The 23,611-nt window shown below is 47.9% G+C and overlaps 1 protein-coding gene and 1 long non-coding RNA gene across 9 annotated transcripts in view; both read right to left on the bottom strand.

The window, feature by feature from the left end:
- Window positions 1–872: 872 nt before the first annotated feature.
- LOC128918845 (uncharacterized) lies at window positions 873–3,772 on the bottom strand. Of its 2 annotated transcripts, XR_008469730.1 has the most exons (3): window positions 3,540–3,772; window positions 2,899–2,963; window positions 873–2,305 (listed from the first exon to the last, which is right to left on the bottom strand). It is a non-coding gene; the product is annotated as an uncharacterized LOC128918845 (long non-coding RNA). The 2 variants fall into 2 exon arrangements; XR_008469729.1 differs by lacking the exon at window positions 3,540–3,772 and having other exon boundaries at window positions 2,899–3,522.
- Window positions 3,773–16,326: 12,554 nt separating this feature from the next.
- The window catches only part of RPS6KA1 (ribosomal protein S6 kinase A1), a 57,804-nt gene continuing 50,519 nt past the window's right edge, over window positions 16,327–23,611 (bottom strand). For all 7 annotated transcript variants that reach the window (XM_054223534.1, XM_054223536.1, XM_054223535.1 and 4 more), the window contains 10 exons: window positions 23,404–23,506; window positions 22,972–23,099; window positions 22,378–22,503; window positions 21,839–21,928; window positions 21,434–21,592; window positions 21,059–21,220; window positions 20,370–20,446; window positions 20,075–20,192; window positions 19,518–19,655; window positions 16,327–19,193 (listed from right to left, as the gene is read on the bottom strand). In XM_054223534.1, the coding sequence (XP_054079509.1) occupies window positions 19,071–19,193; window positions 19,518–19,655; window positions 20,075–20,192; window positions 20,370–20,446; window positions 21,059–21,220; window positions 21,434–21,592; window positions 21,839–21,928; window positions 22,378–22,503; window positions 22,972–23,099; window positions 23,404–23,506 (1,224 nt within the window). In that variant the 3' untranslated portion in view covers window positions 16,327–19,070. The remainder of the gene's footprint in view (window positions 19,194–19,517; window positions 19,656–20,074; window positions 20,193–20,369; window positions 20,447–21,058; window positions 21,221–21,433; window positions 21,593–21,838; window positions 21,929–22,377; window positions 22,504–22,971; window positions 23,100–23,403; window positions 23,507–23,611) is intronic.

Raw genomic sequence — 23,611 nt, 5'->3', positions numbered from 1 at the left:
GATGGTAAATCCATCTACTCCAGATGGGAAGAGGTCACTCTCTCCTTTTTCCAGGGCAAGTCTATGAATAATTTGAGTGATTAAAGCTCAAAGCAGGTGTGAAAATGAAAAAGACCAGGAAAGCACAGGGGAAAGAAGCCACACTCACATGAAGGTACTTAGCTTTCATTCTGGAATCAAAAAAGGTACCCTCCATTCCCCCCAGTCCATACAGGCACAAAATACAGATGAGTTTTTTCCAAAAGAGTTGTCACTTTTAAAGGCACATTGAAATCTTATTTTCACTTTGTAAGTCTTCCTTCCTCCATCGCAGATGACCTAAATTTTGAGCTGAAGCATTCACAGCATCCTTGCTTGGAATATAAAACAACCGCAAAAACATCAGGCTGCAAAAGAGGCAAAATAATAGGAGGGAAAATTACAGTGAAGACCTCCCTGAATAACAGGAGGTCACAAACGCTGCAGAAATAGATGCTGAAGTAGTACTACCCAGAGAGAGTGGACACAAAGTGATTGCATTTACAGAAACCTAGCAGAAGACAGGTGGGCAGGATGTGAATCTAAGCAAACGGCCACAGTTCTGGGAATACCCAACAGTTCTCAAAATTTCCCCTCACGTATCGCTGTATTCTTGGTGCAAAAAAATGTCAGACACCAAAATCCAAGAGCCTCCTGTTACAAAAAAAGTAAAACTTGAAAGCTTACTAGTAAAGTATTCAAATGGAATTAAACAGCTACAGAAAGGGGTAGAGGCTATATTTTATACGCTGAAGAGAAAAATGTATGGAAAACACATATAGGACCAGGTAATCAGTAGTATAGATGACTGAACGTTCATGCAGCTCATTATTTAAAAAAACCCCAACAAACTGTACTTGCAGATCCATTTATTTTGTTTTATTTTGTCATCTTAAATAGTCAACAAAAACTAAGGTTATAATCTGTGCCTTTTTAAAATTCCATTCAACAGATGTTCATAAACAGACTTGAGCCAAATTTCAGTTCCCCAAAAGGATATTCAGCCAGAGAACTTTTACAAATGGATGATAAACTCCCGCTTTTCCCCTTGTAATGATTGCTTTTCTGAGACATCAAATCCTCTCTTAGCCTCATTACAAGTTCCCACCAGCATAAAACGTATTTTTCATTTCCATTTCCTATAGTATTGTTTTCCAAAAATGGCACTGACGTTCCCGGCACAAGACAACTCTCCTTCACTCCTTTTTTATGTCATCTCCTCAATACAGTATGAAGTGATTGTCTCAGTGACAAGGCTCTGTTCTTTTAAAAAGATGAAAAAAATCCAACTGGTACTAATAAATATTTACTTAATGTAAGGAAAAAGGAATTCAACAATTAAGTACGAAAATTACAGAAAAAAATATACACGTTTGGAAAGGCAAAGCTGTAAGAAGTTCAGTCCTTTTTACGAGAATGACTGCTCAATAGCTCCTTTTGGGACACAGTGAGATGACTTCTTTAAAAATATGGTCTAGAAATACCCCCAAATCATAGAAATTATGTCACTTGAGGATTTAAGATGCAATACAAAATTAAGAAATATCAAGACACACAATGAAAATGGTGGAATGAAAACAGTGTTGCACTTACTTGTCTATGTTAAAAGGGGAAGGGGGGGCTGAAGTGAAAGGTTTTATTTTTACTTAATTACTCTCAGTGTTCACTGGGGACTCCTTCCAAAGTGTATTTTATATTTGGACCTAAATGCAAGCAGGATTCAGCCTTGATCTTATTCCTTATGACAATACGTTTCTTAAATTAGAAGTCCCACAACTAGAATGTTGGCACCACCATGAATGTTCCTCCAGCACCAGAGAGCCTCTTATGCGTTACCAATCTATTAATCCAGGAAGCAGTTAGCATAGCGGAAAAAAAAAAAGGAGAGGTTGTTTAAAATAAAAAAACAATCCAGAAAATAATACTTTGCAGGCTTCCAGCATCTTTCATCCCAGGATCTCAACATACTTTGAAATATGAAGTCTCAAAATACTTGAAAAAAAACCCCAAACCCAAACCTGCTCAACTTTAAGGTATTTTAAAAATTATATTAATTGAGTGAGCATCCACCTGCGATGCAATTACAAGAGTCTCCTACTGCAGCATTTCACACATATTCAATCCACCTTCTGGTTACAGCTTACAAGTTTGTGGTACGTAGAAGGAACAGCAGAGCTGGTTAAAGATTTTCTCTTGCTTCACATACTCTGCAAGCTTCTCATTAACTCATACATGACTTTAATCAGTGCTGAAGCACACACTTCTTCGAGCATGCATCAGGACTGATCTGGAAAAAAAACCTCATTCAATAAAATATTATAACTATGAATTAATAAAGAAAAAGGCAACCTTTTTCTAAAGTGACTGCTGATTTTCACATATAAAGGGTTAAACCGACCTTCACTGATCCAGAAGAGGAAATAAAATAGAACTTTAAGGACAAAAATGGAGCACTTCAAGAGATTATTACCAAGAGCTACATTCAAGATAGAAGACAAAACCTTAAAGCACAGATGCTTCTAAAACAAGAGATCACACGTTTTAAAAAAGCACACTACCAGCCCCTTATAATGAATAAGCAAAACGAGGGGAATCAGGTTTTTTTTTTTCCCTTGCAGGGCTGTGGAGCTCAGAGGAAAGGGGGCATTCAGTCGATGTGCTAGCAGAGCCAGATGCATGCTTTGCACTTATGCAGGGCTGTGGAGCTGGTATTGGTTGGGGGGGTGGGGGGGAGAGAGAAAACAGAGTAAGCCTGAGAAAAACCCATCAGAGCTCCTGTCCTCCCCTTTCAGCGTTAATGGGAGGGATACGAGTCTATGGGAGCTGCAGTGGGGGATGGGGCTGGCAGAGGGGGTGGGGAGAAGCACAGCAAGGCCTTACAATCATCAGCAGCTCTTGTTCTCCTCTCCTTTCAGCGTTAGCAGGAGGATGTGAAGCTCATGTAGCTGGGAACGGGATGGGGGAAGCAGAACAGGATCATAGTTTAGCTTTTGTCCTCTCTCCACAGGGTTAATGGGAGGACATGAAGCCTGTGTAACTGGGATAGGGGGAGGGGATGGGGGGGGGCGGTTTAGGGCCTTAGATCACCGTTTCTTGCCCTGCTCTCCCTGCAGGGTTAACAGGAGGATGCGAACTCTCGTCTAGGGGCGGCTTTAGGGTTTGTGGGGTCCTGTGTAAAATCAAACACCCGAGGGGGTGTGCAACGACACACATGGGGGGGACCAAGGACAAACTTCCCTAAACGTAGCACTGCCTCTCGGCGACTCGCAGGCCCGCTCGGCCAGAAAAACGAGCCATTAAGTTGCCGGTGGCCGTCGGCGGGGTGGGGTGAGCCCAGCTCCTTATCTGTGGGGCGCAGGGAGCGCGGCCCCCCCGGGGGCCGACGGTAAGGGCCAGGTGTGCTGACAGAAACATGGGCCCTCAAGGAGGGGGGGGCGGGGAAGAAGCACCGACCACGGGTTAGGGGGGGAGACGGGGCAGCCCCGCGGGGCCCGTGTGGAAACTGCTCCGAGGGCGCTCACCTGCCAGGAGGAAACCGCGTCGCCTGAGGCGGGCAGGCCGAGGCGCGCCCCTCAGACCCTCGCCTTTAAACCTGAAGGGGAAAAGTTTCCCCGAACTTTGCCCGCTCGCCCCACTGAGGGTAGCGGGGAGGGGGGGGTGGTCTGCCGGCCCGGCCGCCCCCTCAGCGCCACCCCCGCCGCCGGGGGAGGGAGCGCTGTTCCCGGCTCCGCGCCGCGTTTTCCCGCTCACCCCCCGCCCTCGCGCACAGCTCCCCGTGTCTCCTCACTCCTCCGCGCCTCCGGACCCCTCCGCCGGAGCCGGCGCTTGGTTTTTTTCACCTCCCCTCCCCCTCCCCACACCGCTTCCTCCTGGTTTATTCCGGCCAAGGCCGCGGGGTGAGGGCGCGGGGTGAGAAACCCTTCTCTCCCCGTTCCTGTAACGGTAACCCGCTGAGGGACGGAGCCTTTTGCCGGGTTGAGAGTGGCGAGGCGGTTGGGACTACTTGGCGTTCCTGCCACGGCCTCGGCGGAAGGAGCTCGCTGTGCGAGAGGCTGCGCGGTGCTGCGGCTCTCCTCAGCGCTTCCTGGAAACTCCCGCTTAGGAGCGAAGGGGGGGGGGGCGAGCGGGAGGGAAGGAGTCCCAGGTCGGGAAGGGGGGGGAACGGCACAGCCTCCTCCCCGCCGCCGCACCGGGGACCGGCAGGGGCAGCCTGGCCATCCCCTGAGCCCGCTGATACCCCTCGAACCGACCTCCCCCACCCGCCTTTCCTGTGCACATGGAGGACGGGGAAGTGAAGGATAAACTCCCTCATAACCGTCGTGGGGGGTGGGCACCCCGTTTTTCCCCCCGTTTTTCCCCCCGTTTTTTCCCTCTTTTTTTTCCCCCTTCATAACCCGAAGGAGAGGGGTGGGGAACGGGAGAACGTGACTTGAGTGGCCGGGGGACGAAGAGCTCTTCATCCCGGCCTTGGCAGGGAGGGGGCGCGGGGAGAAGCAGCCTGGTTTGAGGGGGTAATAGGGGGCAGCTACCCTCCAAATCGGTTCCCTGTTCCCCCGTGTTTCCCCGCCCCGGGTGGCTCCGGCTCCCCGCCGTGGGCCTCGGTGGGAGCGGGGCTGCGGGGGCCGGGAGTTAATGGGAGCGCCCGGCGGGGGAGGGGAGGCCCGAGTTTGTAAATGGAAACACTGGTACATAAGCATTTAGCACAATCGGGCTGGAAAGCTCCAACTGCAAAGGGCTGAGAACAAAAAAAAAAAAAAGAAAAAAAAAGAAAAAAAAAAAAAGAAAAAAAAAGTGAAAAGCCTCCCTTTGCTGCCCTCTGCCTGCCGCTGCGCTCGGCGAGGCGGCCGGGCCCTCCTGCGCAGGGCTGCTGGCTTCAGAGAGCTGAAAGAAAACTCGCCTTTTTTTGGGGGGCGTGAAAAAATGGAGGAAATGGGGCCAGCTCTTGTACCTGTGTTGCCTTTCTTGCTCTGAATACGATCGGTTATCCTTTTTTCCTGGGTTTTCATGCACCACTCTTCTCCTTGCTTCCAAACAACAGGATTTCTTACGGGGCTAAAACTCGTTAGACTCAGCTAAAGGATATTCTCAAGTTGGGAGGGCTTTGGGGTCTACACATTAGTACTTGCTTAACGAGACAAAAGCGCATAGTGTATGCAAGCCACAAAAAATAAAAAATGAAGTGGGGGGAAAAAAACAGGAGGGAAAAGCAAGGCTGCTGATAAATGCCCGTGATACACAAACAAGGACACACAGCATCAGTAAATAGCGTATGGTTCATTAGATATGGGCTTTAGTGATTCTGCCTAACCGTCGAACTTGCTCCCTCTGCCTTCTCCCGCTTGTGGCCTTTTACAAGCTGCTCTCTCCAGCTCTTTCAGGTCCCAGAGTTTGTTGCACTTTAAATGTGTTGTTGTTGATCCTCTCTGCTGTTGCAATGCAACTCTTTGACACAAAAAAACCCCTCTTCCTCCGCTGAATCCGTGAGTTTCGGGGATGCTGGGACCACTCAGGAAAAGCAGGCAACATGTAATGAAATTATGTGGAAGAGAAAGATCCATTATAGCAAGTAGATACCTGTAAATCCTGTTAGCGGCCAAGCATTTCCATAGAAATTTCCTCATCCTAGATGCCCAGCACCGCTCACACGCTTCCATTTCCTTAACACTGTTCCCTAAATCTCTTCGTGGCTTCATTTACAAACCTAAAATCCAAACGTAAATTGAGGGTGAAGGTTGTCCTCGACCTCCTGATCTCTTTGAAGTCGCCGTCTCCTTCATTGGTTTTAGCTCTAAATTACGGAGTTCAGGATCTACTGGAAAGTGCAGCCTCCAGCTCTTGAGGACAAAGAGAGAAACATCTATCGGCTTTACGCTCCTCCAGCACCAGTCAATTGAAGACGATCTGTGCTCTGTTTTAGGCCTCAGCTCCCTTTTAGTATCTTTTAGTTAGTTCCTCTCTTTGTTGCGCTTTTATTATTTTGGTCTTTGTACGCCAATCAGTACAGAACGTCTTGTAAATATATGTATTTATTCTGTCAGTCTTGCGCTGCTTCCCTTCTACCATCAAAATATTAAAACACAAAAGCTCGCTGATTACTCATCAGCAGATCTGCGAATTTACACCCAGACAGCTTTCTTTGGAGCAAGTCAGCAAATTAAAAACAACGCCTCCAAAAAACTTTGGCTGAGAATCGATTGTTTCCAGATCCTTTTTTTTTTTTTTTTTTTCCCCCTCAATAAAAAAGGCAGGTCCCGGGGAAAGCCAATAAACAGCCGCTATTGAAAAGCCGATGGCGCACCACATTCTGATGCTGGTTGTTTCGGAGTAATTGCAATCTTGTGTTTAGATAGCAGGAGATAGGAAAATGTCACTTTGTCTACAAGTCCCATAAGAATAAATCATCCTGGATACTTCAAGGGGATAAAGTGTCTACCGACAAAGAGCTGATTCAATAGTCTGGACTGAAAAGCTTTACGTTGCCTGGTAGATAGTTTAAATTATCATGGAAGGATTATCAAAAGCCTGGGGAGAAAAAAAAAAAAAAAAAAAAAAGAAAAACAACACATTAAAATGAAGAACTCAAATTCTTCTTGTCCAACTGCAGGAAATTTGAGTGTTGGAGAGAAAAAAAGCCCACAGCTCCCTGATTTCATGAACTCTTAATTGAGGAAAAGTGGTTTATTCCTAAATGTCCTTTTAGTGTGCTCCAGTCTGAGTAAGTTATTGTTTGTCCTCTTGTTTTTATGGCAACCACTCCAGTATCGACCACTTTAATATTAACCACTTGAGCGTTTTCAGTGATTCCTGAGAGCTGTGCGAGTGATAATGTGCCTCCCGCGCCCGCAGCCCGACACGGGGATCCTCAGCACGACAGGCTAAAATGCAAAGATGCACCTTGAAAAGTTCCAGGTTCTGTAATTAAGTATAAATCAATTATTCTGGCTGAATTTTGTTCAATTAGCGATGCTAATTGCCTGGCTGGCAGACAGTTTAGAATTTGAAACCGTTTCATAACTGATAGGTAAAGATTTTGCAGTTGGAAGTGATTTAACGGTATTGTTGATAATAGATCCAATGCAAATCCTTCTCCTGCTGTTACGGTGGCTCCCCAGCGCCGGGTAGAAGGGCAGTCCTGCTTGCTTAGGGGAAAAAAAAAAGATAATCTGGTTGAGAATTGTGCTTTCTTTTAAATAATTACCAGATCCAGTGTAGTATTTACACCTGTATTTTTAATGTTCCAGCTGACGTTTTTTATTTTTAAAGTTACTCCAGCGAGCAGAGATCACGCTGAATCCGGACTAGCAGAATGTAGTAAAAAAAAAAAAAAAAAGGTGTTAGTTTTATTTAGCTGCTGTTCTATCACTAAGCGCATATTAAAGAGGGAAAGCTGTGGTTATCAGACCGGAGTACTTGATACTCGGTACTCCCACATGGTACGTCTGAAGTGATGTTACTGAAATATACTGCAAGAGATTCCGCTCTTTATCTTTCGAGCCTCTTGCTAGGCCTCTGGCGGAGGATGAGGGAAGTTTACAGGAGACTCCCAAATGGGGGAAAAAAAAAAAGTCAGCTAAATGATGTATTTGTGAATCAGCAGCTGAAGAAACATTGTCATGTGAAGGGAATCCCACTATTAATGAAAGAAATGTTTTCATGCCTGCAGGTTTCAGTGAAAGCCTGTGCGCCGCCGCCGTCCAGTCACAGCCCCTAAACCAGGCAAACTCACACCGTTTCCGTGCTCCAAGCGCAGGCGGCACAAACACGGGGAGCAGAGAGAGGAGTCACCGCTTGTTTGAATGAGTGGCTGTCGGGGGTACCTATGTTCACCTTCGCGCTGGAGCCAGCGCTGCGGGTCACAGGAACTACAGTCACGAGGACAAAGAGAGGTGGAGATTAGCGAGCCAAAGCAAACACGTTAGAGAAGTCAGGCGAGTCTTTTTGGAGGAGGAAGTTTCAAGCACGCTTTTCAACCTGTCGCACGACCTGTTTGCGATCGGGCAAGGCTGCGTTAGTCCCAAGGCCGAAGAAGTAAAATGCAGGTAGAAGGTGTCTCCTCTCTGTGGCTGCCAAGGAGAAGTAGTGAGAAGACAGCACAAGACAGAACAAAAATTGCCAAGACAGCATGCTCATTTTTCAGAAAACACCCATTAGTGGAATTGTTTTCTTTTCTCAAATTTGACAAATCAGTTCAAGCCCACACACATCCTGCGGGATACATTACAGGCGAGTATCTAGCCTCTCTCATTTCCCAAACAGCTCTGTCACCCTACTAGCAATCATCTGTCAAAGGCACCTCATTGCAGGTTGTAGTCCCTCAAGACAAAATAATTCAAAATATTTATACCCTTTTTTTAATGAATGGAAGATGCTCCTATGTATAAGCTGAAGACACAGTAAACATCAACAGAAGCAGCTAACTTTCACATTTTCTGGTGATGACAGGTTGCCCCCTTACAAATCTTTTTGCTGTTCTTCTGGCCTCAACAGATCTAGAAGGATAGTTCAAAGACCGCTGATTATGCCATTCAGTAACTGGAAAGAGAAAAAAAGCCGTGGATGAAGTTAAGAAGAGAGAGAAAAGCAGGCTGTGCCCCAACCCCCAAATTTTCGCAAGGCACATGGGCCGGTTGTGTGAACTCGACAGAGAGCTACGGGGATGTTACACTGCAAACCTACAACTCTAATTCTTGCAGATTTAAGGCTGTATCTGATTATGCATTTCTGTATTTTCTGAGTATGTAATTACCTAGCACGGTACGTGCGGGTTATGGAGTAAACCCAGTTGGGAGTGGTGCAGCGAGAAGGGGAGAAAAGGTCTGCATGTGGGTGGGTGATTTGTCTGTGTTGGCGATTGCAACAATCGGCGAGTGCAGTGCGGAGAAAAGTCTTGCCTGGGAAGAAACGGAGATAAAAATCACAGCTTTGTGCTGCGAGCAGTTATTGCCTCCCTGTAGACTACAGAGCACCTGCTCAGGCATAATCCCAAACAGGTTACAGTCAAGGAAATAAAAGTTTCAGGCTCCTCAGAGTTGAGGAGTTCAAGAAATCTAAGTGTCCTTGCTGTAAATGCAAGGTAAATTATTCATTCGCTCTCCCCCCACCCTTTCCCTCCCTCTAGTTCAGTTTTTCTTTTCATGCTTTAATCGTTTTGACACCAAGCTGTACAAAAGTAATTTAAAATTAACATGACTGACACTTGGTAGATAGCGGGACCTAGCGCAGGGCTCCACCTTCTACTCGGGACTGCGGAGAGGGGCTCGGGATTGGCTGCGGGTCCTGAGGCAGCTGATGGGGACCAAGGAAAAACATGGCAAACAATTAATTTGCTAATTTAGTTTTCTGTTTAATTTGAAACCGGAAAATTGTCAGGCGCTCATCAGCCCACGAGCAAGGCTAAGTGAGACTCAGGGCAGCGCTGCGCAGCAAGGAGGGGACACATTTGATCAGCCAGCAAAGCGATTTCTTCTGCTGGTGCCAATGGTATTTAATAGGCTCAATAAAGTTCTTTAGCACTGAAGTTCTGCAGCACAGGGTTTTGTGCCACCTCTCCTCGATCCGGTGCATTTTGTGCCTGCGATAACAGCCTGTTTCACTGGGAAAGGGGTAGCACGCACACGCGTGTTACAAAACAGCCGTGAAAAGTTCCCACCTTAAGCGCAGAACATGCCATAGCCCGTCATTAACCTGATACCTCCAAACGATGCCTCGGTCAACCCAGATTCTTACAGGGGTAACTCCTGCGCACGATAAACGATGGCGAGGAGCAACAAGCCTGTATCAGGACTAATGTCCTTTGATGGAAAAATAAATGCTCTAATTTGATTTCCTCCCTTCAGCTGTGAAGGAGAGCCTGTAATTTCAGATCGGCGTGGAGTGCGCCCTTTACGCTCAGTTTTGGACCTATTTTTGATTTAGTAAATTGAATTGTATCATATTTATTTCACGCGTCCAATTCAGGATTCCACTGGTGGCTCGTCAGAGCAAAATTTACTGGCACTGGGAAACCACCACAGCTCTAAATTTCGTCTGGTACATTTGCAAGGATTTGCTGTTGTGCGTGCGAGTGGGTGTGCGAGAAGTTGCGAAGGCATTAAATCAATTAGTTGGTTACCAGCAGAGGGAGCGTGGGTCAGGGCTGGGTTCAGCGGGGAGGCAGTAGGCTAAAAATGGGACTGTCTCCCAAGGAGGCGGCACAGCACAGCGCTCTCAAAGACAGTCAGTTGTGGCATCGGCACGATTTGTTTCCTAAATCCAAATGAACCGAGAGAGAGGATCTCATTTGCAAACGTGGGACCTTGCTCGGCCTCACTCATTCACAGATTTCCTCTTCCCCTTCTAAATGATGCTCTCTGTAAGTCCAAGTCACTAGATGGTACTGTTGCTGTTTAATATTGACGCCTCTGTGGGCCAGCTATTTGGGAAACTCACATTTCTGCTGAGAGCTGAAGAAGGGCCGTGTAATTTGTCAGGGAGACGCCAGCAAGGAGCCAGGGAGAAGAAGTAGGTCAGATCTGGTTCCTGGGATTCAGTTGTCGGCGGGGGGAGCGGAGGGATGGCAAAGATCTCATCTGAGCTGGTTTGCTTCCAGGTCTGCTGCCCGAAGGGGACACAGGATCAGGCCCTCATGGAAACCTTGTGAAACCCAGGTCTTGGTCAACCTCACTCACGGTTAAGCGCCGCTACGTGGACTCAGCCTCCTGGCAGGGAGAACTGCCAGCTTGGGCAGCAAATATCGAGCTCTACAGCACGCTAAAAGGCAACCCGAGGTGAGCCGCTGGTTGCCCAAATCCCTTAACCGCTCAGAAACACCCCCAAGCTTTCAAATGACATCATTGCCCGCGTCCCATCCCCGTTAGGAGGTCACCAGCCTCTCCGTGGTGCATGGTAACAAACAGGTTATTGTGCTCTGCTCTGCAAACAAGCCCCAGCCCTCCCAGCCACGGCAGAGACGGGCTCCTTCCCCAGTCAGGCAGCCCACGGAGAGCTGCCTGCCCTGCCTTCGCTTGGGTTTCTATTAGAGGGGAAAGTCAGGCCAATTAAATCAGGCAGCATTGAATCTCTAATTGACATAAATGAGACAGACAGACAGCTGGGAAGACTGGGGTGGGGGGGAGGGAAAGGGGAGCAGGTGCCCTGGATGAGAAAGAGATGGAAATCCAACCTAATAGTACTGCAGCTTTTCTTTTCTGTATGTTTATATTAGCTAGCAACATCTTGAAAAGTGGCTGAGCTCCTGCTGGAGACAAATTAGAGACATAAATACAAGTTACAACCATTATGTAGTTGATTAGGAAGTTCCCCAAAACCTCCAAACAAACCCAAAGCAAAAAAACCACAAAACCAACAAACAAACCCTCAAAATGACTTTTTCACTTGTGTTGTTAAATAAAAAAAAAAATATCTGTTTTTTCCCCATGCAGTCTGAACAGCTCAACAATTACAAAATAATTTAAAATCACATTCGTTTAATTTTCCACTTCTGAGCAGCGCATGACTAGGTATTTCCCCCTCTCTTTTTAACCAGGGAGTGCTCTTTTTCCTCGAACAGCCCCTTCAAATATTAATTTGCACAGAAATAAGTTATTTAAATTCATATGTTTCAGAAGAACGAGGCATAAAGGGGAGGAACTTACCAAAGGCCCCGGCACCGCAGCTGGAACCAGAATTACCAGCCCTTGGGCAGGTGCCTCCCCAGGGGAGCGAGCTGCCTCTCCCGGGGTGGTGCCTTTACGGAAACACAAACTCTTGGCAGTTTTCTCCCAACACCACCCTTCTGCTGGGCAGGTGAGCGGAGGGAACCTTGTAGGGTACAAGAGCAAGGGTGAAGCAGCAGCGGATGCAGGCAACAAGGCAGGGGAATATCAGTTTTGCTGTGCTGGTAAATCCCCCGGCGGCACAAAAAGCAGCAACTCTGGATTAGCTCTTGCAAACCAGAACGAAAACAACCTGTATCTTATTTTTAAAACAGTGAAGATTTGCACATTGAGGTGCAAGAACACCAGAAATGTTTCTCACTTACATTTCCAGAAACTTTTGAAGTCCCTTCCCGAATATTTCAATGCATTTTCCTTCACCATTTTCCCAGCTGGGATCATTTTTTTGCCAGTACAGACAATTCTTCTTGGTATCCATGGGAATTGCCTCCATAATTAGACGTGCACCCAGTGCACAGATCAGAGCCTTCAAACCCAGCAGCTGGAACTAGGAGGCGGGTCTGATTAAATCTGCTCTGCCACAAGGAGAAAAGCCAGCTTTAATGAAACATCAGAAGCGCTCCCTACCCCTTCTTTAAACAGCGCAGGAAAAGGGACTCCAGTTTTACTTGGCGGGTCGCTGCTCATCGCGAGCTCGCAACTCGCTGAACAGAGCGCAGGCGTAGCAGCAACTCATCTGGGGCCTTGAAATTAGGGATCTGTCTCATTAAAAGGCTCTAATTGCCAGCAATGGCATTTATTAAAGGGGACTCACAATATGCCTTCAGAATTGCAGTAAAGACTGGGAATGTTAGCAGTTGCAGACCTCGGTCGTTTAGGATAACCCTTCCTCGGTCGTTTAGGATAACTCTTCCTTGACCTCTTAGGATAACTCTTCCTCAAGCCAGTGGATCGGGGTCAGCTCATACGTGGCTCGTAGAGAAGAACTTCTCACCTGGGTTTCCTGCCCTGACCAGAAGCGATCATTTGCATCCATCCACCAAAACAACTCTTTTTTTTTTTTTTTTTTTCTTTCCACGGGAAGGAAACGATTTCTATTACTGCACACCCAGTCTGCGTTTAACAACCTGCTGAACAGAAAAGGGAGCTGGTGAAAGAGGCAGATGGTTGGATAGAAATTATTAATCCCATACAAGCTTTTTTACCTTTATTTGCTGCTTCCAGTTGGCGTCACAAACCCCAGCAAAACTGGGGGCTTCCCCTGGGCTGACAGTGAGCTGAGCGAGGCGGCACAGCACAAAAACCACGCTGTAAGCCCGCGTTTCTCTACCTTTTTCAAAAAATAGAGCTGGGAGTCGGAGCGGAGAAGACGCGTTAAAATTACAAGTAATTTGGCGAGTGGGGAAAAAAGCGACTTTTAACAAATAATGATTTTTCCTGCAGAGGACGTGGCGGGATCAAACACGGCTCTGGTCTAGACAGAGCTGGAGTCCCCGCCTGCCTTAGAAGTTCCTACAGCACGGGCTGAGGAGAATTTAGCATATCGTTTCCCTAATATGATTAAAATGCAGCTCCCTGTCCTGGGGTACTGACAAATCCTCAAATCTGGAGGGATTCAAAACCACGTCACCGTTTCCGCTGCTGAAGGAGTCACTCGCTCGGGAGAACGCGGGCGCAGGGACAAGCGACGCTGGCAGATCCCGGCTAACGGAGGTTTCCCTACGTGAAGTTTGAACTCAGCCCTTCTCGTAATCCTGTAATTTGAATATCATTTTCACAAACCTTGCAAGATGCAGATGAATGAGAGATTCCTGGCTTCGAGTCAAATGCTGCGGTAATTAAATGTTTATAAAACACTTTAAGCATGTGAAGTGCTATTATCCCAGACAAGAAACCAACAGACTACGGCAGATTGGAGCCGGATTTTGAGGTACAGCAGCAAACACAGCTCATTTCTCCTGCTGCATCTCTCTTTTAGAGTTGCTAGCAGAGGATTATGGAGAACATTACCAGGTTCCTTTTATTATAACCAGGATACGTCAACCCAGAATTGCTTGCTTTCATGGGAACATGTGTGATTCAGAAGTTTTTCCCTCTGTAATAAATACCCAAGTAGAGGGCCAGCTTGCTGCTTATCTCGTGAAGGAACTACCCCTAGGGAAACAAGAAATTGCCGCTACTCCTGATCTCTCGCATAAAACTGAAGAGGTTCCACCTGCTACAGGTTTCTAACACCATCTGCTGTTTAAAAATAAGACAGCATTTGAGCAAGGCAGCACACGAGAGTTTGTACTCGCTTGATAAAGCAGAAGTGACACCAGCTCATCTAGAAGGTTTGTGCAATTGGCACGTTTCACTTCTGTTCTTTCAAGCCCTGAACATGTTTCGACTTGATCTTAATTATGAAGTGAACGATTTCTTCGCTGGAAGACCCCGAAACCCATGACAGCAGCTGAAAGCCAGGGCCACCCCACAAAACTTAAATCTTTGTCCGCAGCCACAGGACCCCAACCTCTTAGTCCTGAAGCAAATTTCAAAGCGGCGTCACTCCAATCCAAAGCCTGCCCCCCCCCAAAGAAAAAACAACCTTCTAAAAAAGTTTAAAACTTCCTTAGGAGAGAGCCATAACCTCCACAGGGTATGAGGAACTCAAAGAAAATTGTTCTTTCCATTAAAAATAAAAATATTTACCTTTTACTGCCGCACACCGCTGCCTGGATGACAGAATAAATACTCCAACCAAGGATTCTTTTGCTGCTTCCTAATTGGAAGCGATTCAAACTTTTGTCCCAGGAAAAACAACAGAGCCCCAGAGGTCATTACACACCTAAATCAAAGGTCTCGCCACCAATGCTTTTAGTTTTTGTTGCGTTAAAAAGCAAAGAAGTATTCTTAATAACAACACTTTTTTTTTTTTTTTTTTTAAAAAAAAGTGTTTTCTCCAAACGGGTCCCTGTGGAGCCCAGCCATTCCCCCTGAGACGAGGCAGCGATTTTATTGCTGCAGGTTTTAGACAAAAATGACCCCAAATTTTAAGAGTCTAACAGCAAAGAGAGGACGCGGCCACGCAATCCTTCTCCAGTCGCATCACGGCAGCCCATCTACAGCATCACCCGCCGTATTTCCCATTTAGAACCCCCTCCACACACCCAGCATTTGAAGAGTCGGGGGCTCCTTTTGTAAGCGATCAGCTTCTCACCCCGGCACTTTACACGCGCTTCTCGACAAAAGGGACCTTTTACATGTCAATTTATTTTCAGACAAGCATATCTGAAAGGGAGTTGCTCTCCGGAGCAGAATTAGTATTAATGGCAGGTGTTCCAGTGGAACACAAAGGGAGGAAGGCAGCAAGTTAGCTCGGCTTAAGTAGTAAGACAGCTTGATGTTTTAATAACCAGAGGCAAGAAAACGGAGCGGCAGCGGACCTCCAGCTTTCATAGCATGAATGAAGGTTTTATTCAGAGCCCCCTATGTACTTGCAAAAGAAGACCTTGAAATATTTTAACTGTTTTCTTCGCGTTAAAAGAGGGATTAAATTGTTGAATATTACATGAAAGCGCAGCAGCCGCCCCGCATACCGTCGAACACGCTTGCGGTCACCGAGTATTTCCGAAGCCTCCCCCGTTTCTTGGGAAGGCGGCACCGCGAGGAGGTGGTGGCACCCAGGAGGCTGCCGGCTGCGCAATTCACTGTCCAAAAATGCCTAAAGACGCCAGAAAAAGAATTAGCGTGACCTAACTTGAGGGTGGGGATTTGAAGAGGGCGTTGGCATTAGTTGGATGGGAAGTTCAAATGCAGATCAGTTGCTCGGTGACGTTTCACTAAGGAAAAAAAAAAAAGATGATTGCTGAGAAAGTTACCAGCCTTCAGTTTTAAAGGCAGCCTAAATAGTCATGATGGGAATATTTACCAGGCCAAAATACATTTATTTACGCTCTGGTTAATTTGATAGAGGTCAGTACCACGTCGTTAAGAGGAAGGCACGACTCCTTCACACAGTGGGAAGAAGGAAAACGGCCTCTCAGCGGGGTCAACCTCTTTTACAACAGAAAAGTTGCTCTTTTACGCCCCAAAAGAGGAAAGTTTAACCTTTCTTATACAGAAGCTGTATTATATAGAGCGGTTCAACATTATTTTCAGGCTCCTTGTCTACGGGTTAACATGCTATTTCCACACAGGTTAATTCCAGGTAGACTCAGCTATTTGAGGCTGGATTCCGGGATTTCTGCTCCCTTGAGCTTTCGTATAGACGTACAGGACAAGAATCTTAGAGGTCCAGTCAACTGTTAAACACCTGAAATAACACAAGCAGTTTTCCTTGTAAGGATTTCCTTATGTATGAACGTTAAATACATTTTTGTCCCTTTTCAAATCAAGACAAAGGTAAGCTGTATATCCTTTGTCCCAAATTAAAGCTGAATGACCTCAAACTCTGGTGAGGGCAGATCATTTTGGTCTTCTCTAAGACACCCAGTGGCTCCCCCCAACAGGCATTAGACACCCAACCTGCCACAGGTTTCACCTCAGAAAATGCAATTTCAGTTAATTTGACAGCGGTTGGTCCCAGCTGTATTTTGGCAAAGGTTTAATACTGTCGGGACAAAACCAGAAAGGGAACGAGGGGGCCCACCTGACCCGTTACAAACACCTACAGTTCTCGTACACAGAAAGATCAACAAGTCCATTTTTATTGAGCACTGGAATTAAAAAAGTAACAGCACTTGCTTGATCTGGAACTAGAAATCAAGACTTATTATTACTTATGGAAAGATCACGCAAAACAACTTGGTTAAAAGCACCCCAGAAAGCAAGGTGCAGCCCTTCTTGTTCACTCTGTTCTCCAAAGTCATGGAGGTCCCAGAAGCTACAGCTGCACCAAACACAAAGTTCCTCTGATGGAAGACCCCAGTGAGGCAGGGGGGTTTCATGCTCCGGCTATTGGGGTTTGACGCTCCGGGTATCGGGGTTCGACGTTCCGCGTATCGTCTCACGGCCAGACAGAGCCTGCAGCAACCGTGGGCTGCTCTCCCTGTGCCCACCGAGCTCTGCCCCTGGTTGGCCTGTGCACCTTGGAGTTGTCACTAGTTGGCTTCACACCAGCACCACTGGAGGATTAAGCAAAGGTTGTCGTGTTTTTCCTGACTGATACTTGAGAACATTTACAATTCCGTACAAACAAGCCGGCTGCCATCCAAGCGGGATGAACGTTTGGTTTAAGACCCATCCCGTACCGTTGCGAGGCTCCCAGCGAGTGGTGATCACCACCAACACGTCCAACCCCATCCACCATTTCAGACCCCACCCTTGAAGCACAACAGAGGAAATATTCTGAAAAACTGTCATAGTGTCTGCGTCAATCCCAACAGGATTGACTCCAGCTCCAGAAAGAAGCTGTTTATAATTATTGTATTTGTTTCAGGTACCTAAAATCCACACACCTTCTCACCGGCACGAGAGTTTCTGCACAGCTGTAGGAAACATAAGGCAGGTCCACTGGCACCAACGCAAACCTCGTGCCAGAGGAGAAAGCAAGTATTTTTAAAGAAGGCATTTTGCGTGGTGGAGTGTCCCCTCCCCAGCTATCAGCAAAACAGTAAATCCAGCTCTGCTGGGGGGCGGTGGCAAAACCAGTGAGAAGATCCCGTGTGCACGGGCACTGGCTGCCTCCTCGCAGCGGCACGGGACACTAGGGCAGTACTTGGAATATAGAAAAAAATCGCGCCTATTTCAGCTTCTCACTGGCTGCTCCAGGGACTAAACCAGGACCTGCCTGGATGAGGGTAGAGGAGGAGAGAGCTGTACATCTCTGAGAAATGTTTTTTTATGGAATTCTCCACTTTAGAGTCAACTGGGACTAAACAAAAGGGAAAAGGAAAAAAGAAATCTTCCCCTCTCCTTACATGATCAGCCACAATAGCAGAAATTCACGTGAGAACCTTTGCTGGCTTCAGTCGCATCCTTGAGCACGTGAGCGTTTGCAGTCGCCGTAGCTCTCCCGCTTCTCCCGAGAAACAGCCACCGCCGAACCGGGGAGCTCCAGCAATTCCCTGCGAGTCAGAATGGGTCGGGAATTCATTTCTAGCACAATTTGCCTCCAAGTGTTGGTTTCTATTAGCATTAAAACGTCCTGAGAGCAAGAAGTTCCCCTCCGCAGCCCGCATCCTGCCACCGTTCCTGTTGGTGACGGCCTTATTCCAGAACTGGTTCTTATTACTTCCCACTGCAAAGTGAGGTATTGCACCTGAGAGAAGGTGGCATAATATGCAGCCCTACTGCAGTACTGCTGGTTTTCCCATCACAGGGCCAAAGGAAAAAGCTTTGCAGATCTCCCCAAAAGGCAGGCAAGAATCATTATCCCCGTCCGACGCAGGGGAATGACCAGGGTCGCTAATTCTGCGGCTAAAAGTCAGCGAGTAAAAAAACCCATCAACCGAATGACACGTTTATTGTACAATTCAGAAAGAAACCCTGAGTTACCAGCTGTAGAACAAAGTTAAATTAAAAAAGAGGATGGTTTGTTTCAGAGGTTCCTGCTGAAGCAAAGGAAACCCAAAAATAGTAAAAGCAGCAGCCAGAGCCAGCTTTGCCAAGGAGAAAGTTCCTTTGTCATCCCTGCCTGCGCGGGTGACAAACTCCCCAGGGAGTGATGGGGAGAACATGAAGATGGGAGGGCAGAGGGCAGGAGTGAGCCAATCCCAGCAGGTATTCTGGAGAGCTGAGCATCACTGGGGGTGTTTGGAAAACCCGTGGTTTATTTTGTTCAGAGAACTGTCGTCTGGGCTGGGGGAGGGCAGGAGAGAGGAAGAAATGGAGTCTGAAAAATCGACCTTACACTCTGAACTCACACGCACAAGAAGTGAAGGGGAGGGAAGTCCTTTACAAACATGACTGCTGCTGGCTAGGAGGCTGCGGGGTCGACTTTGGGAAGAGCATCCCATTTGGGAAGAGCATTGAAAGGTTCAAGGGAGGAAAAACCCTAAAGCCTAAAACCCAACTCTTCCAGCTGCAATGGCGTTGGAGAGGATCAGTTCCAAGAAATGATGTAGCTACAACAAATACCTGGCCCTACACAGGAAAGGGTGAACCAGAGCTGCTTTTTAGTGCCACTTGACATCAGTTATACATTCTAGTTCCCATATACACAGATGGATGTCTTTAAAAATTGACAATTTACACTTCAAAAAAGTTTTACAGTGAAGTTCTCTCGGCAAAGATCAGTCCACACAAGGAGGAGCCAGTCTTTCAGAAACAGAAAGGCACTTGGCCTTTTGAGAAGAAGTCCTCAAGGGAGCTCCTATGCAGGCATTGACCGCCCCATCTCCTGCCCCCCCGTCTTCAGTAGGTGTTCAAAGTCTGGTGTGCCTGCAGCGCGCCGAGCGGCCGCAGACCATCCCAGCTTCACAGTGTGGTGGAAGGAAGTTTCTTCACCCGCCTCTGTGCCAGAATGGAGGATTCGATGGGCTTCAGCTGGGGGCTTGGCTTGGAGCTGTTCAGTGCAGAGTATGTGGCAGCCATCGCCCCCTTGGAGAGAAGGCACGAGAAGTCATTTACACGTAGAAGCATTTCAGACTCATGGCTTTTCAAGATGAGGGACCAGAGTAGTCAGACCCACAAACAAAGCCAGAAGCGTCTTTCTTTTTTCTTTAAATCTCCCTCCCATACCGACATGCTGTTAAAGAACCTCCCTAGGTTTTCCTGCCAAAAAAATTGCTTGTCTTGTATTGCCTCCCCTGGCCCACAGTCTCCAACCTTCCATCCTGCTTTGCCCACACCACCGTCACCCCACCTGGACCGCTGCTTTCCAAAGAGCCCAAGGTCCATGAGGAACCAGCCCAGACTTTGTACCTTTACAAGCTGAACGTCCTGGTGATTCAGCTGGCTCTGGGGTAAGCTGTCCTTCTGGGTTATCCATGGATGCTGCAGGACCTGCTTGGCTGTTAGACGCTGGTGAGGATCTACGTGAAGCATCTTTGATACCAGATCCTAAGGGCATCATTTGGAAAGTTAGACTTTAGAAGATTTTATACTTTAAATGCAAAAATACCACCTGTTGGCCCCCTCTGAATTTAAATCCAGAAGCCAAGTTTAAAGCCCTCAGACATCAGTCTCCTTTTGTACAAACTATGTTTTCAGTAGGCTTGGGAGGTGTAACACAGCAGCAAACCCCGCACAGGTCAAGCATGAGGTTGGTGTTGCACACAAATATTCACGGCCAGAGCTAAAACAAAGCAGGGAGAAGGAAGCTGCTATGGAGGAGACATGCATGGGGTAGAAGCTACACTGCTGGTTTTCTCTGCTCTCTTCTGCCCTTCCTCCCCAACCTGCTTTAAACTTGCCTCACAGCAACTGGCCGTGCGTCACCTCAACCCTTTAATGTAACAGAGATGAATATCAAACCCTACCTTGGCCATGTCAGAAATAGTGTCCCAATTGCCTCCACTGACGGAGAACTTCCCTCTGCCTATCCGGGTCAGGATCTCTTCTGGAGTGTCACTGGGACCATTTGCAAACGGAGTGGAGCTGAGGACAGAAGAGAGAGCATTTGATTTACTGTCCTGTAACCCAGCCAGGGAGTGCCTCCAGGTAGCAGCAGCCGACAAGGAGAGGTCCAACTGCCACCACGGAGCGTGTCTGAGAGCAAGGTGGTCAGTGGTCACAGTCCCAGCTGCTGCCTTCCAGCGATGCAGAAGCACTTACCCTGCGAGCATGGTGTACAGGAGAACTCCCAGGCTCCAGATGTCACAGCCCTCATCGTAGCCTTGGCGTTTTAGTACCTGAACAGAATAAGCAAAGGAAAAAAATATAAATGCTTGGTTCTTGTCATTGAGCTCTCTTCAGCTCTTGAAGAGCGTGCAGTCTGTATGTGAAGCTCCTAGAGCCCTACTGACGGCGAAGTCTTGGACTAAAGATCAGGATTCAAATCAAATTTTGGTTTCATGGAACAGAGGAACCCCCCAGGCACATCAAAATGACAAGTGAGAAAGGAGCCATGTTCCAGTGCGGTGACACTGCACGTACGCTCCATCGCGTGCCTGCTCTTTTCCTTTCTTACAAACCAACACAGCTGAGTGGAAAATCATCCCACCTCTTTTACCAGGTCTGTTAATCAGGAAGAGAAGCAACCTAGAAAATCACTGGGATTTTAAAGTCTCAGTACCCTAAGCAGAGCCTCCCATCAGGGCAGTACAAGTTGGAGAACTGCACGTGAGATCCCCTATGTGTTCGTTACTACAAGTGGTATTTCTGTAATTAACTATTCCAGGACAGAATATGCCAGAGCAGGCTGGAGTTCGGAATGGGGCAGACCTGCCTGTGCCGAGTGAGAGCACAGGCTGGGGGAGGGACGCGAGAACTACCGAAGGGACTCAGGTCAGTGAGGTGCTTACCTCAGGTGCCACAAAGTTTGCCGTGTAACAGGGAGTCATGAGAAGGCCGTTCTCAGCCCTCAGCTGCTTGGCAAAGCCAAAGTCACAAATGCGAATGCTTTCGGGATTTCCTGACTCATCCACGTAGAGAATATTGCTGGGTTTCAAGTCCCTGTGAACCACCTGTGGAGCAAAGAAAGTGCCATTCTCATACCCCCAGAAGACAAAGGTCCGAAGCTGCATCAGGACAGTCAATCCCTGCCTTGGCCCCACATCTGGCTCACCCAGACAGCAACACCAGCAAGAAATAATAGTCCTGACAGGCACAGTTACTCCCTGGAGGAGAGGGAGCACAGTGCAATGCCAGGCGGCTTCCCAGGAAAACAGGAAACTCACCCCTTGGGAATGCAGATACTCCACTGTTTTACAGATCGTGTGCAGGACTGAACTGGCTTCCCTCTCCGAGAAAAATTTCTGTTTGAGGATTTTATCCAGCAGCTCCCCTCCCCTCATCAGCTCAGTCACCAGATACACGTACTTCCCGTCATCGTACACCTACCAAAGCAAACATGGAGGGGTTAACCGGAAAGTGCTTCCACAGCTTCCCTTCTGTAGCTCTACCACCAAGAAGCAGACAGAGATCAGCAATGCCAAGGCCGGGGGGGGGATGCTTCCCCACCCCAGAGCCATACACGGAGCAGGGGCACTGGGTTGCCCGTGCTGGAGCTGCATTGCTCCCCCCACAGACCATCTGCCCTTCCTAAACCAAACTACGGGAGAAGTCATTCCAGTCACACTCACATCTTTCAAGGTGATGATGTTTGGATGCTGCCCGTATCGCAGGAGGATTTCTATTTCCTCAGAAGGGTCTCGCTTGCTCTTGTCAATAACCTGCAAGAGCATGGACCAGCATTAGCCACAAAGGGAAGAGGGAGCAGGACAATGCAAAAAGGTGTGTTTGGAGCCCTGCAGAGATCCTGCACCGTATCCATTCCCTGTCCCCTGGTCTCTTTAGCAATAAGCTCCTAGTTGTTTCATCAGTTCTGTGTCCCCAAACCCCAATGTTTTATGTCTGGCTTATTTGTTAAGAGCTGACATAGCCACAGCAAGCCTTGCAAAGAAAGGCGAGATACTGTCCTCCCTCTGAGAGGAGAACGCTGCTTCCCTGCTATTCCCAGATAAGAAAGCTTGTGCAGTTACACGCACAGCAGCACAGAAATTGTCCACTTAGGCCCTACTCAAGCAGGGAAAGCGATTTCATTCCTGGATGTTATTTTGGTCACTGTGGGGATGAACAGAAATCTAACAGGGGAGTTCAGTTCAGATGGCAAATCTCAGACCTTGACTGCGTATTCCATGTTGGTTGCTTTATGAATGCAGCGTTTGCACACTGAGTAGGAGCCGACGCCAATTGTCTCCTTCACCACGTAGCCGTCGTTGAACTGGACATTCTTGCCATGCAGCTGCTGCAAGAGGAGAGCAGAGAGTTGATGAGCTGGGAGGGTTCAGGGAAGGGTTTGTGCAACGCGATGAGTGATAACAGCAACAGAGAGGGAGCTGACAGACGGCTGTCTGCTCCATCCCACAGCTTCTCCTCCCGGCTGGGGAGAGGCAGAAGAGAACAAGGCAGATATAGGTCAGTGGGCTAACGCTATCTGCAGCTAGCGTGGTGCATTTTGGTGGCACCTACCAACCCACGGACGTCCCGCCAGCACGGGCCCACCTGGGGAGGGGAAAGCAAAGAGACTCGCGTTGCCCTGCCGGCCTTTGCACGCGACAGTCAATAGAAATTAAAGAACAACAGGAAGCAAGAATTCAAAACAGAACGACGCGGCCTCAGGCTTCCCGTGAGCTCTGCTCCAGATGGTCCCGCAGACCCACGCTGGAGCGTTACTGCAGCTTCGAACAGCTGTTCCTCTGTCCCCGCTTTTTACCTGTACCACCGAATGCAGAGGCGACTGGGCGGGTTTCACTTTGCCATCCTCCATCAATCCGGTCGCCACAAAACTGAAGCCTCGGAAGAGCTGATGGGCCCCAGCGCTTGGGGGGATGCCTGGGGAATCTGCAACAGGAGTTGAGGGATGACTTGAAGAGGGCGAGCCCTGCAGAACCAGGCGCCTTCCCCGTGCTCCCCAGCAGCTGTGGCTCCTGTTTAGGTTATTCAGGACAAAAGCCACACCACATAGCACCGAGCTTACACAGAACGCTCCACTTATCTATGGCTGGGTCACCTCCTCAGCGCTGCAAGCCTCTGGATCTGGCAGCAGGAGGCAAACCTTGCCCTCCTGGCACCGGCAAATCACCATTTAAGCCGTACAGTGTCATTTCACACAGGAAACTTTGGCTTTGCGTGAATTCACACAAACCTTTTGGTGTGCGCGACGTAAATTCTGTGTCAAAGTAAAAGGTGTCATCTGGCTGGCCTACTGCAGGCTTGAAGGGCGGTTTGATTTCCCGGCGGTACAGCTTCTGCAAAACAAAGACAGCTCGAAAGCGCTCCGACAGGTCAGCGCTCCCGTACGCACTCAGAAGGGCGCAAAGGCTTGCTAGGAACGAGAGGCCAAGAAAAGATTT

The sequence above is a fragment of the Rissa tridactyla genome, chromosome 18 (genome assembly GCF_028500815.1).
Source record: "Rissa tridactyla isolate bRisTri1 chromosome 18, bRisTri1.patW.cur.20221130, whole genome shotgun sequence".
Lineage (NCBI taxonomy): Eukaryota > Metazoa > Chordata > Aves > Charadriiformes > Laridae > Rissa > Rissa tridactyla.
This window is presented reverse-complemented; position numbering and strand designations above follow the sequence as displayed.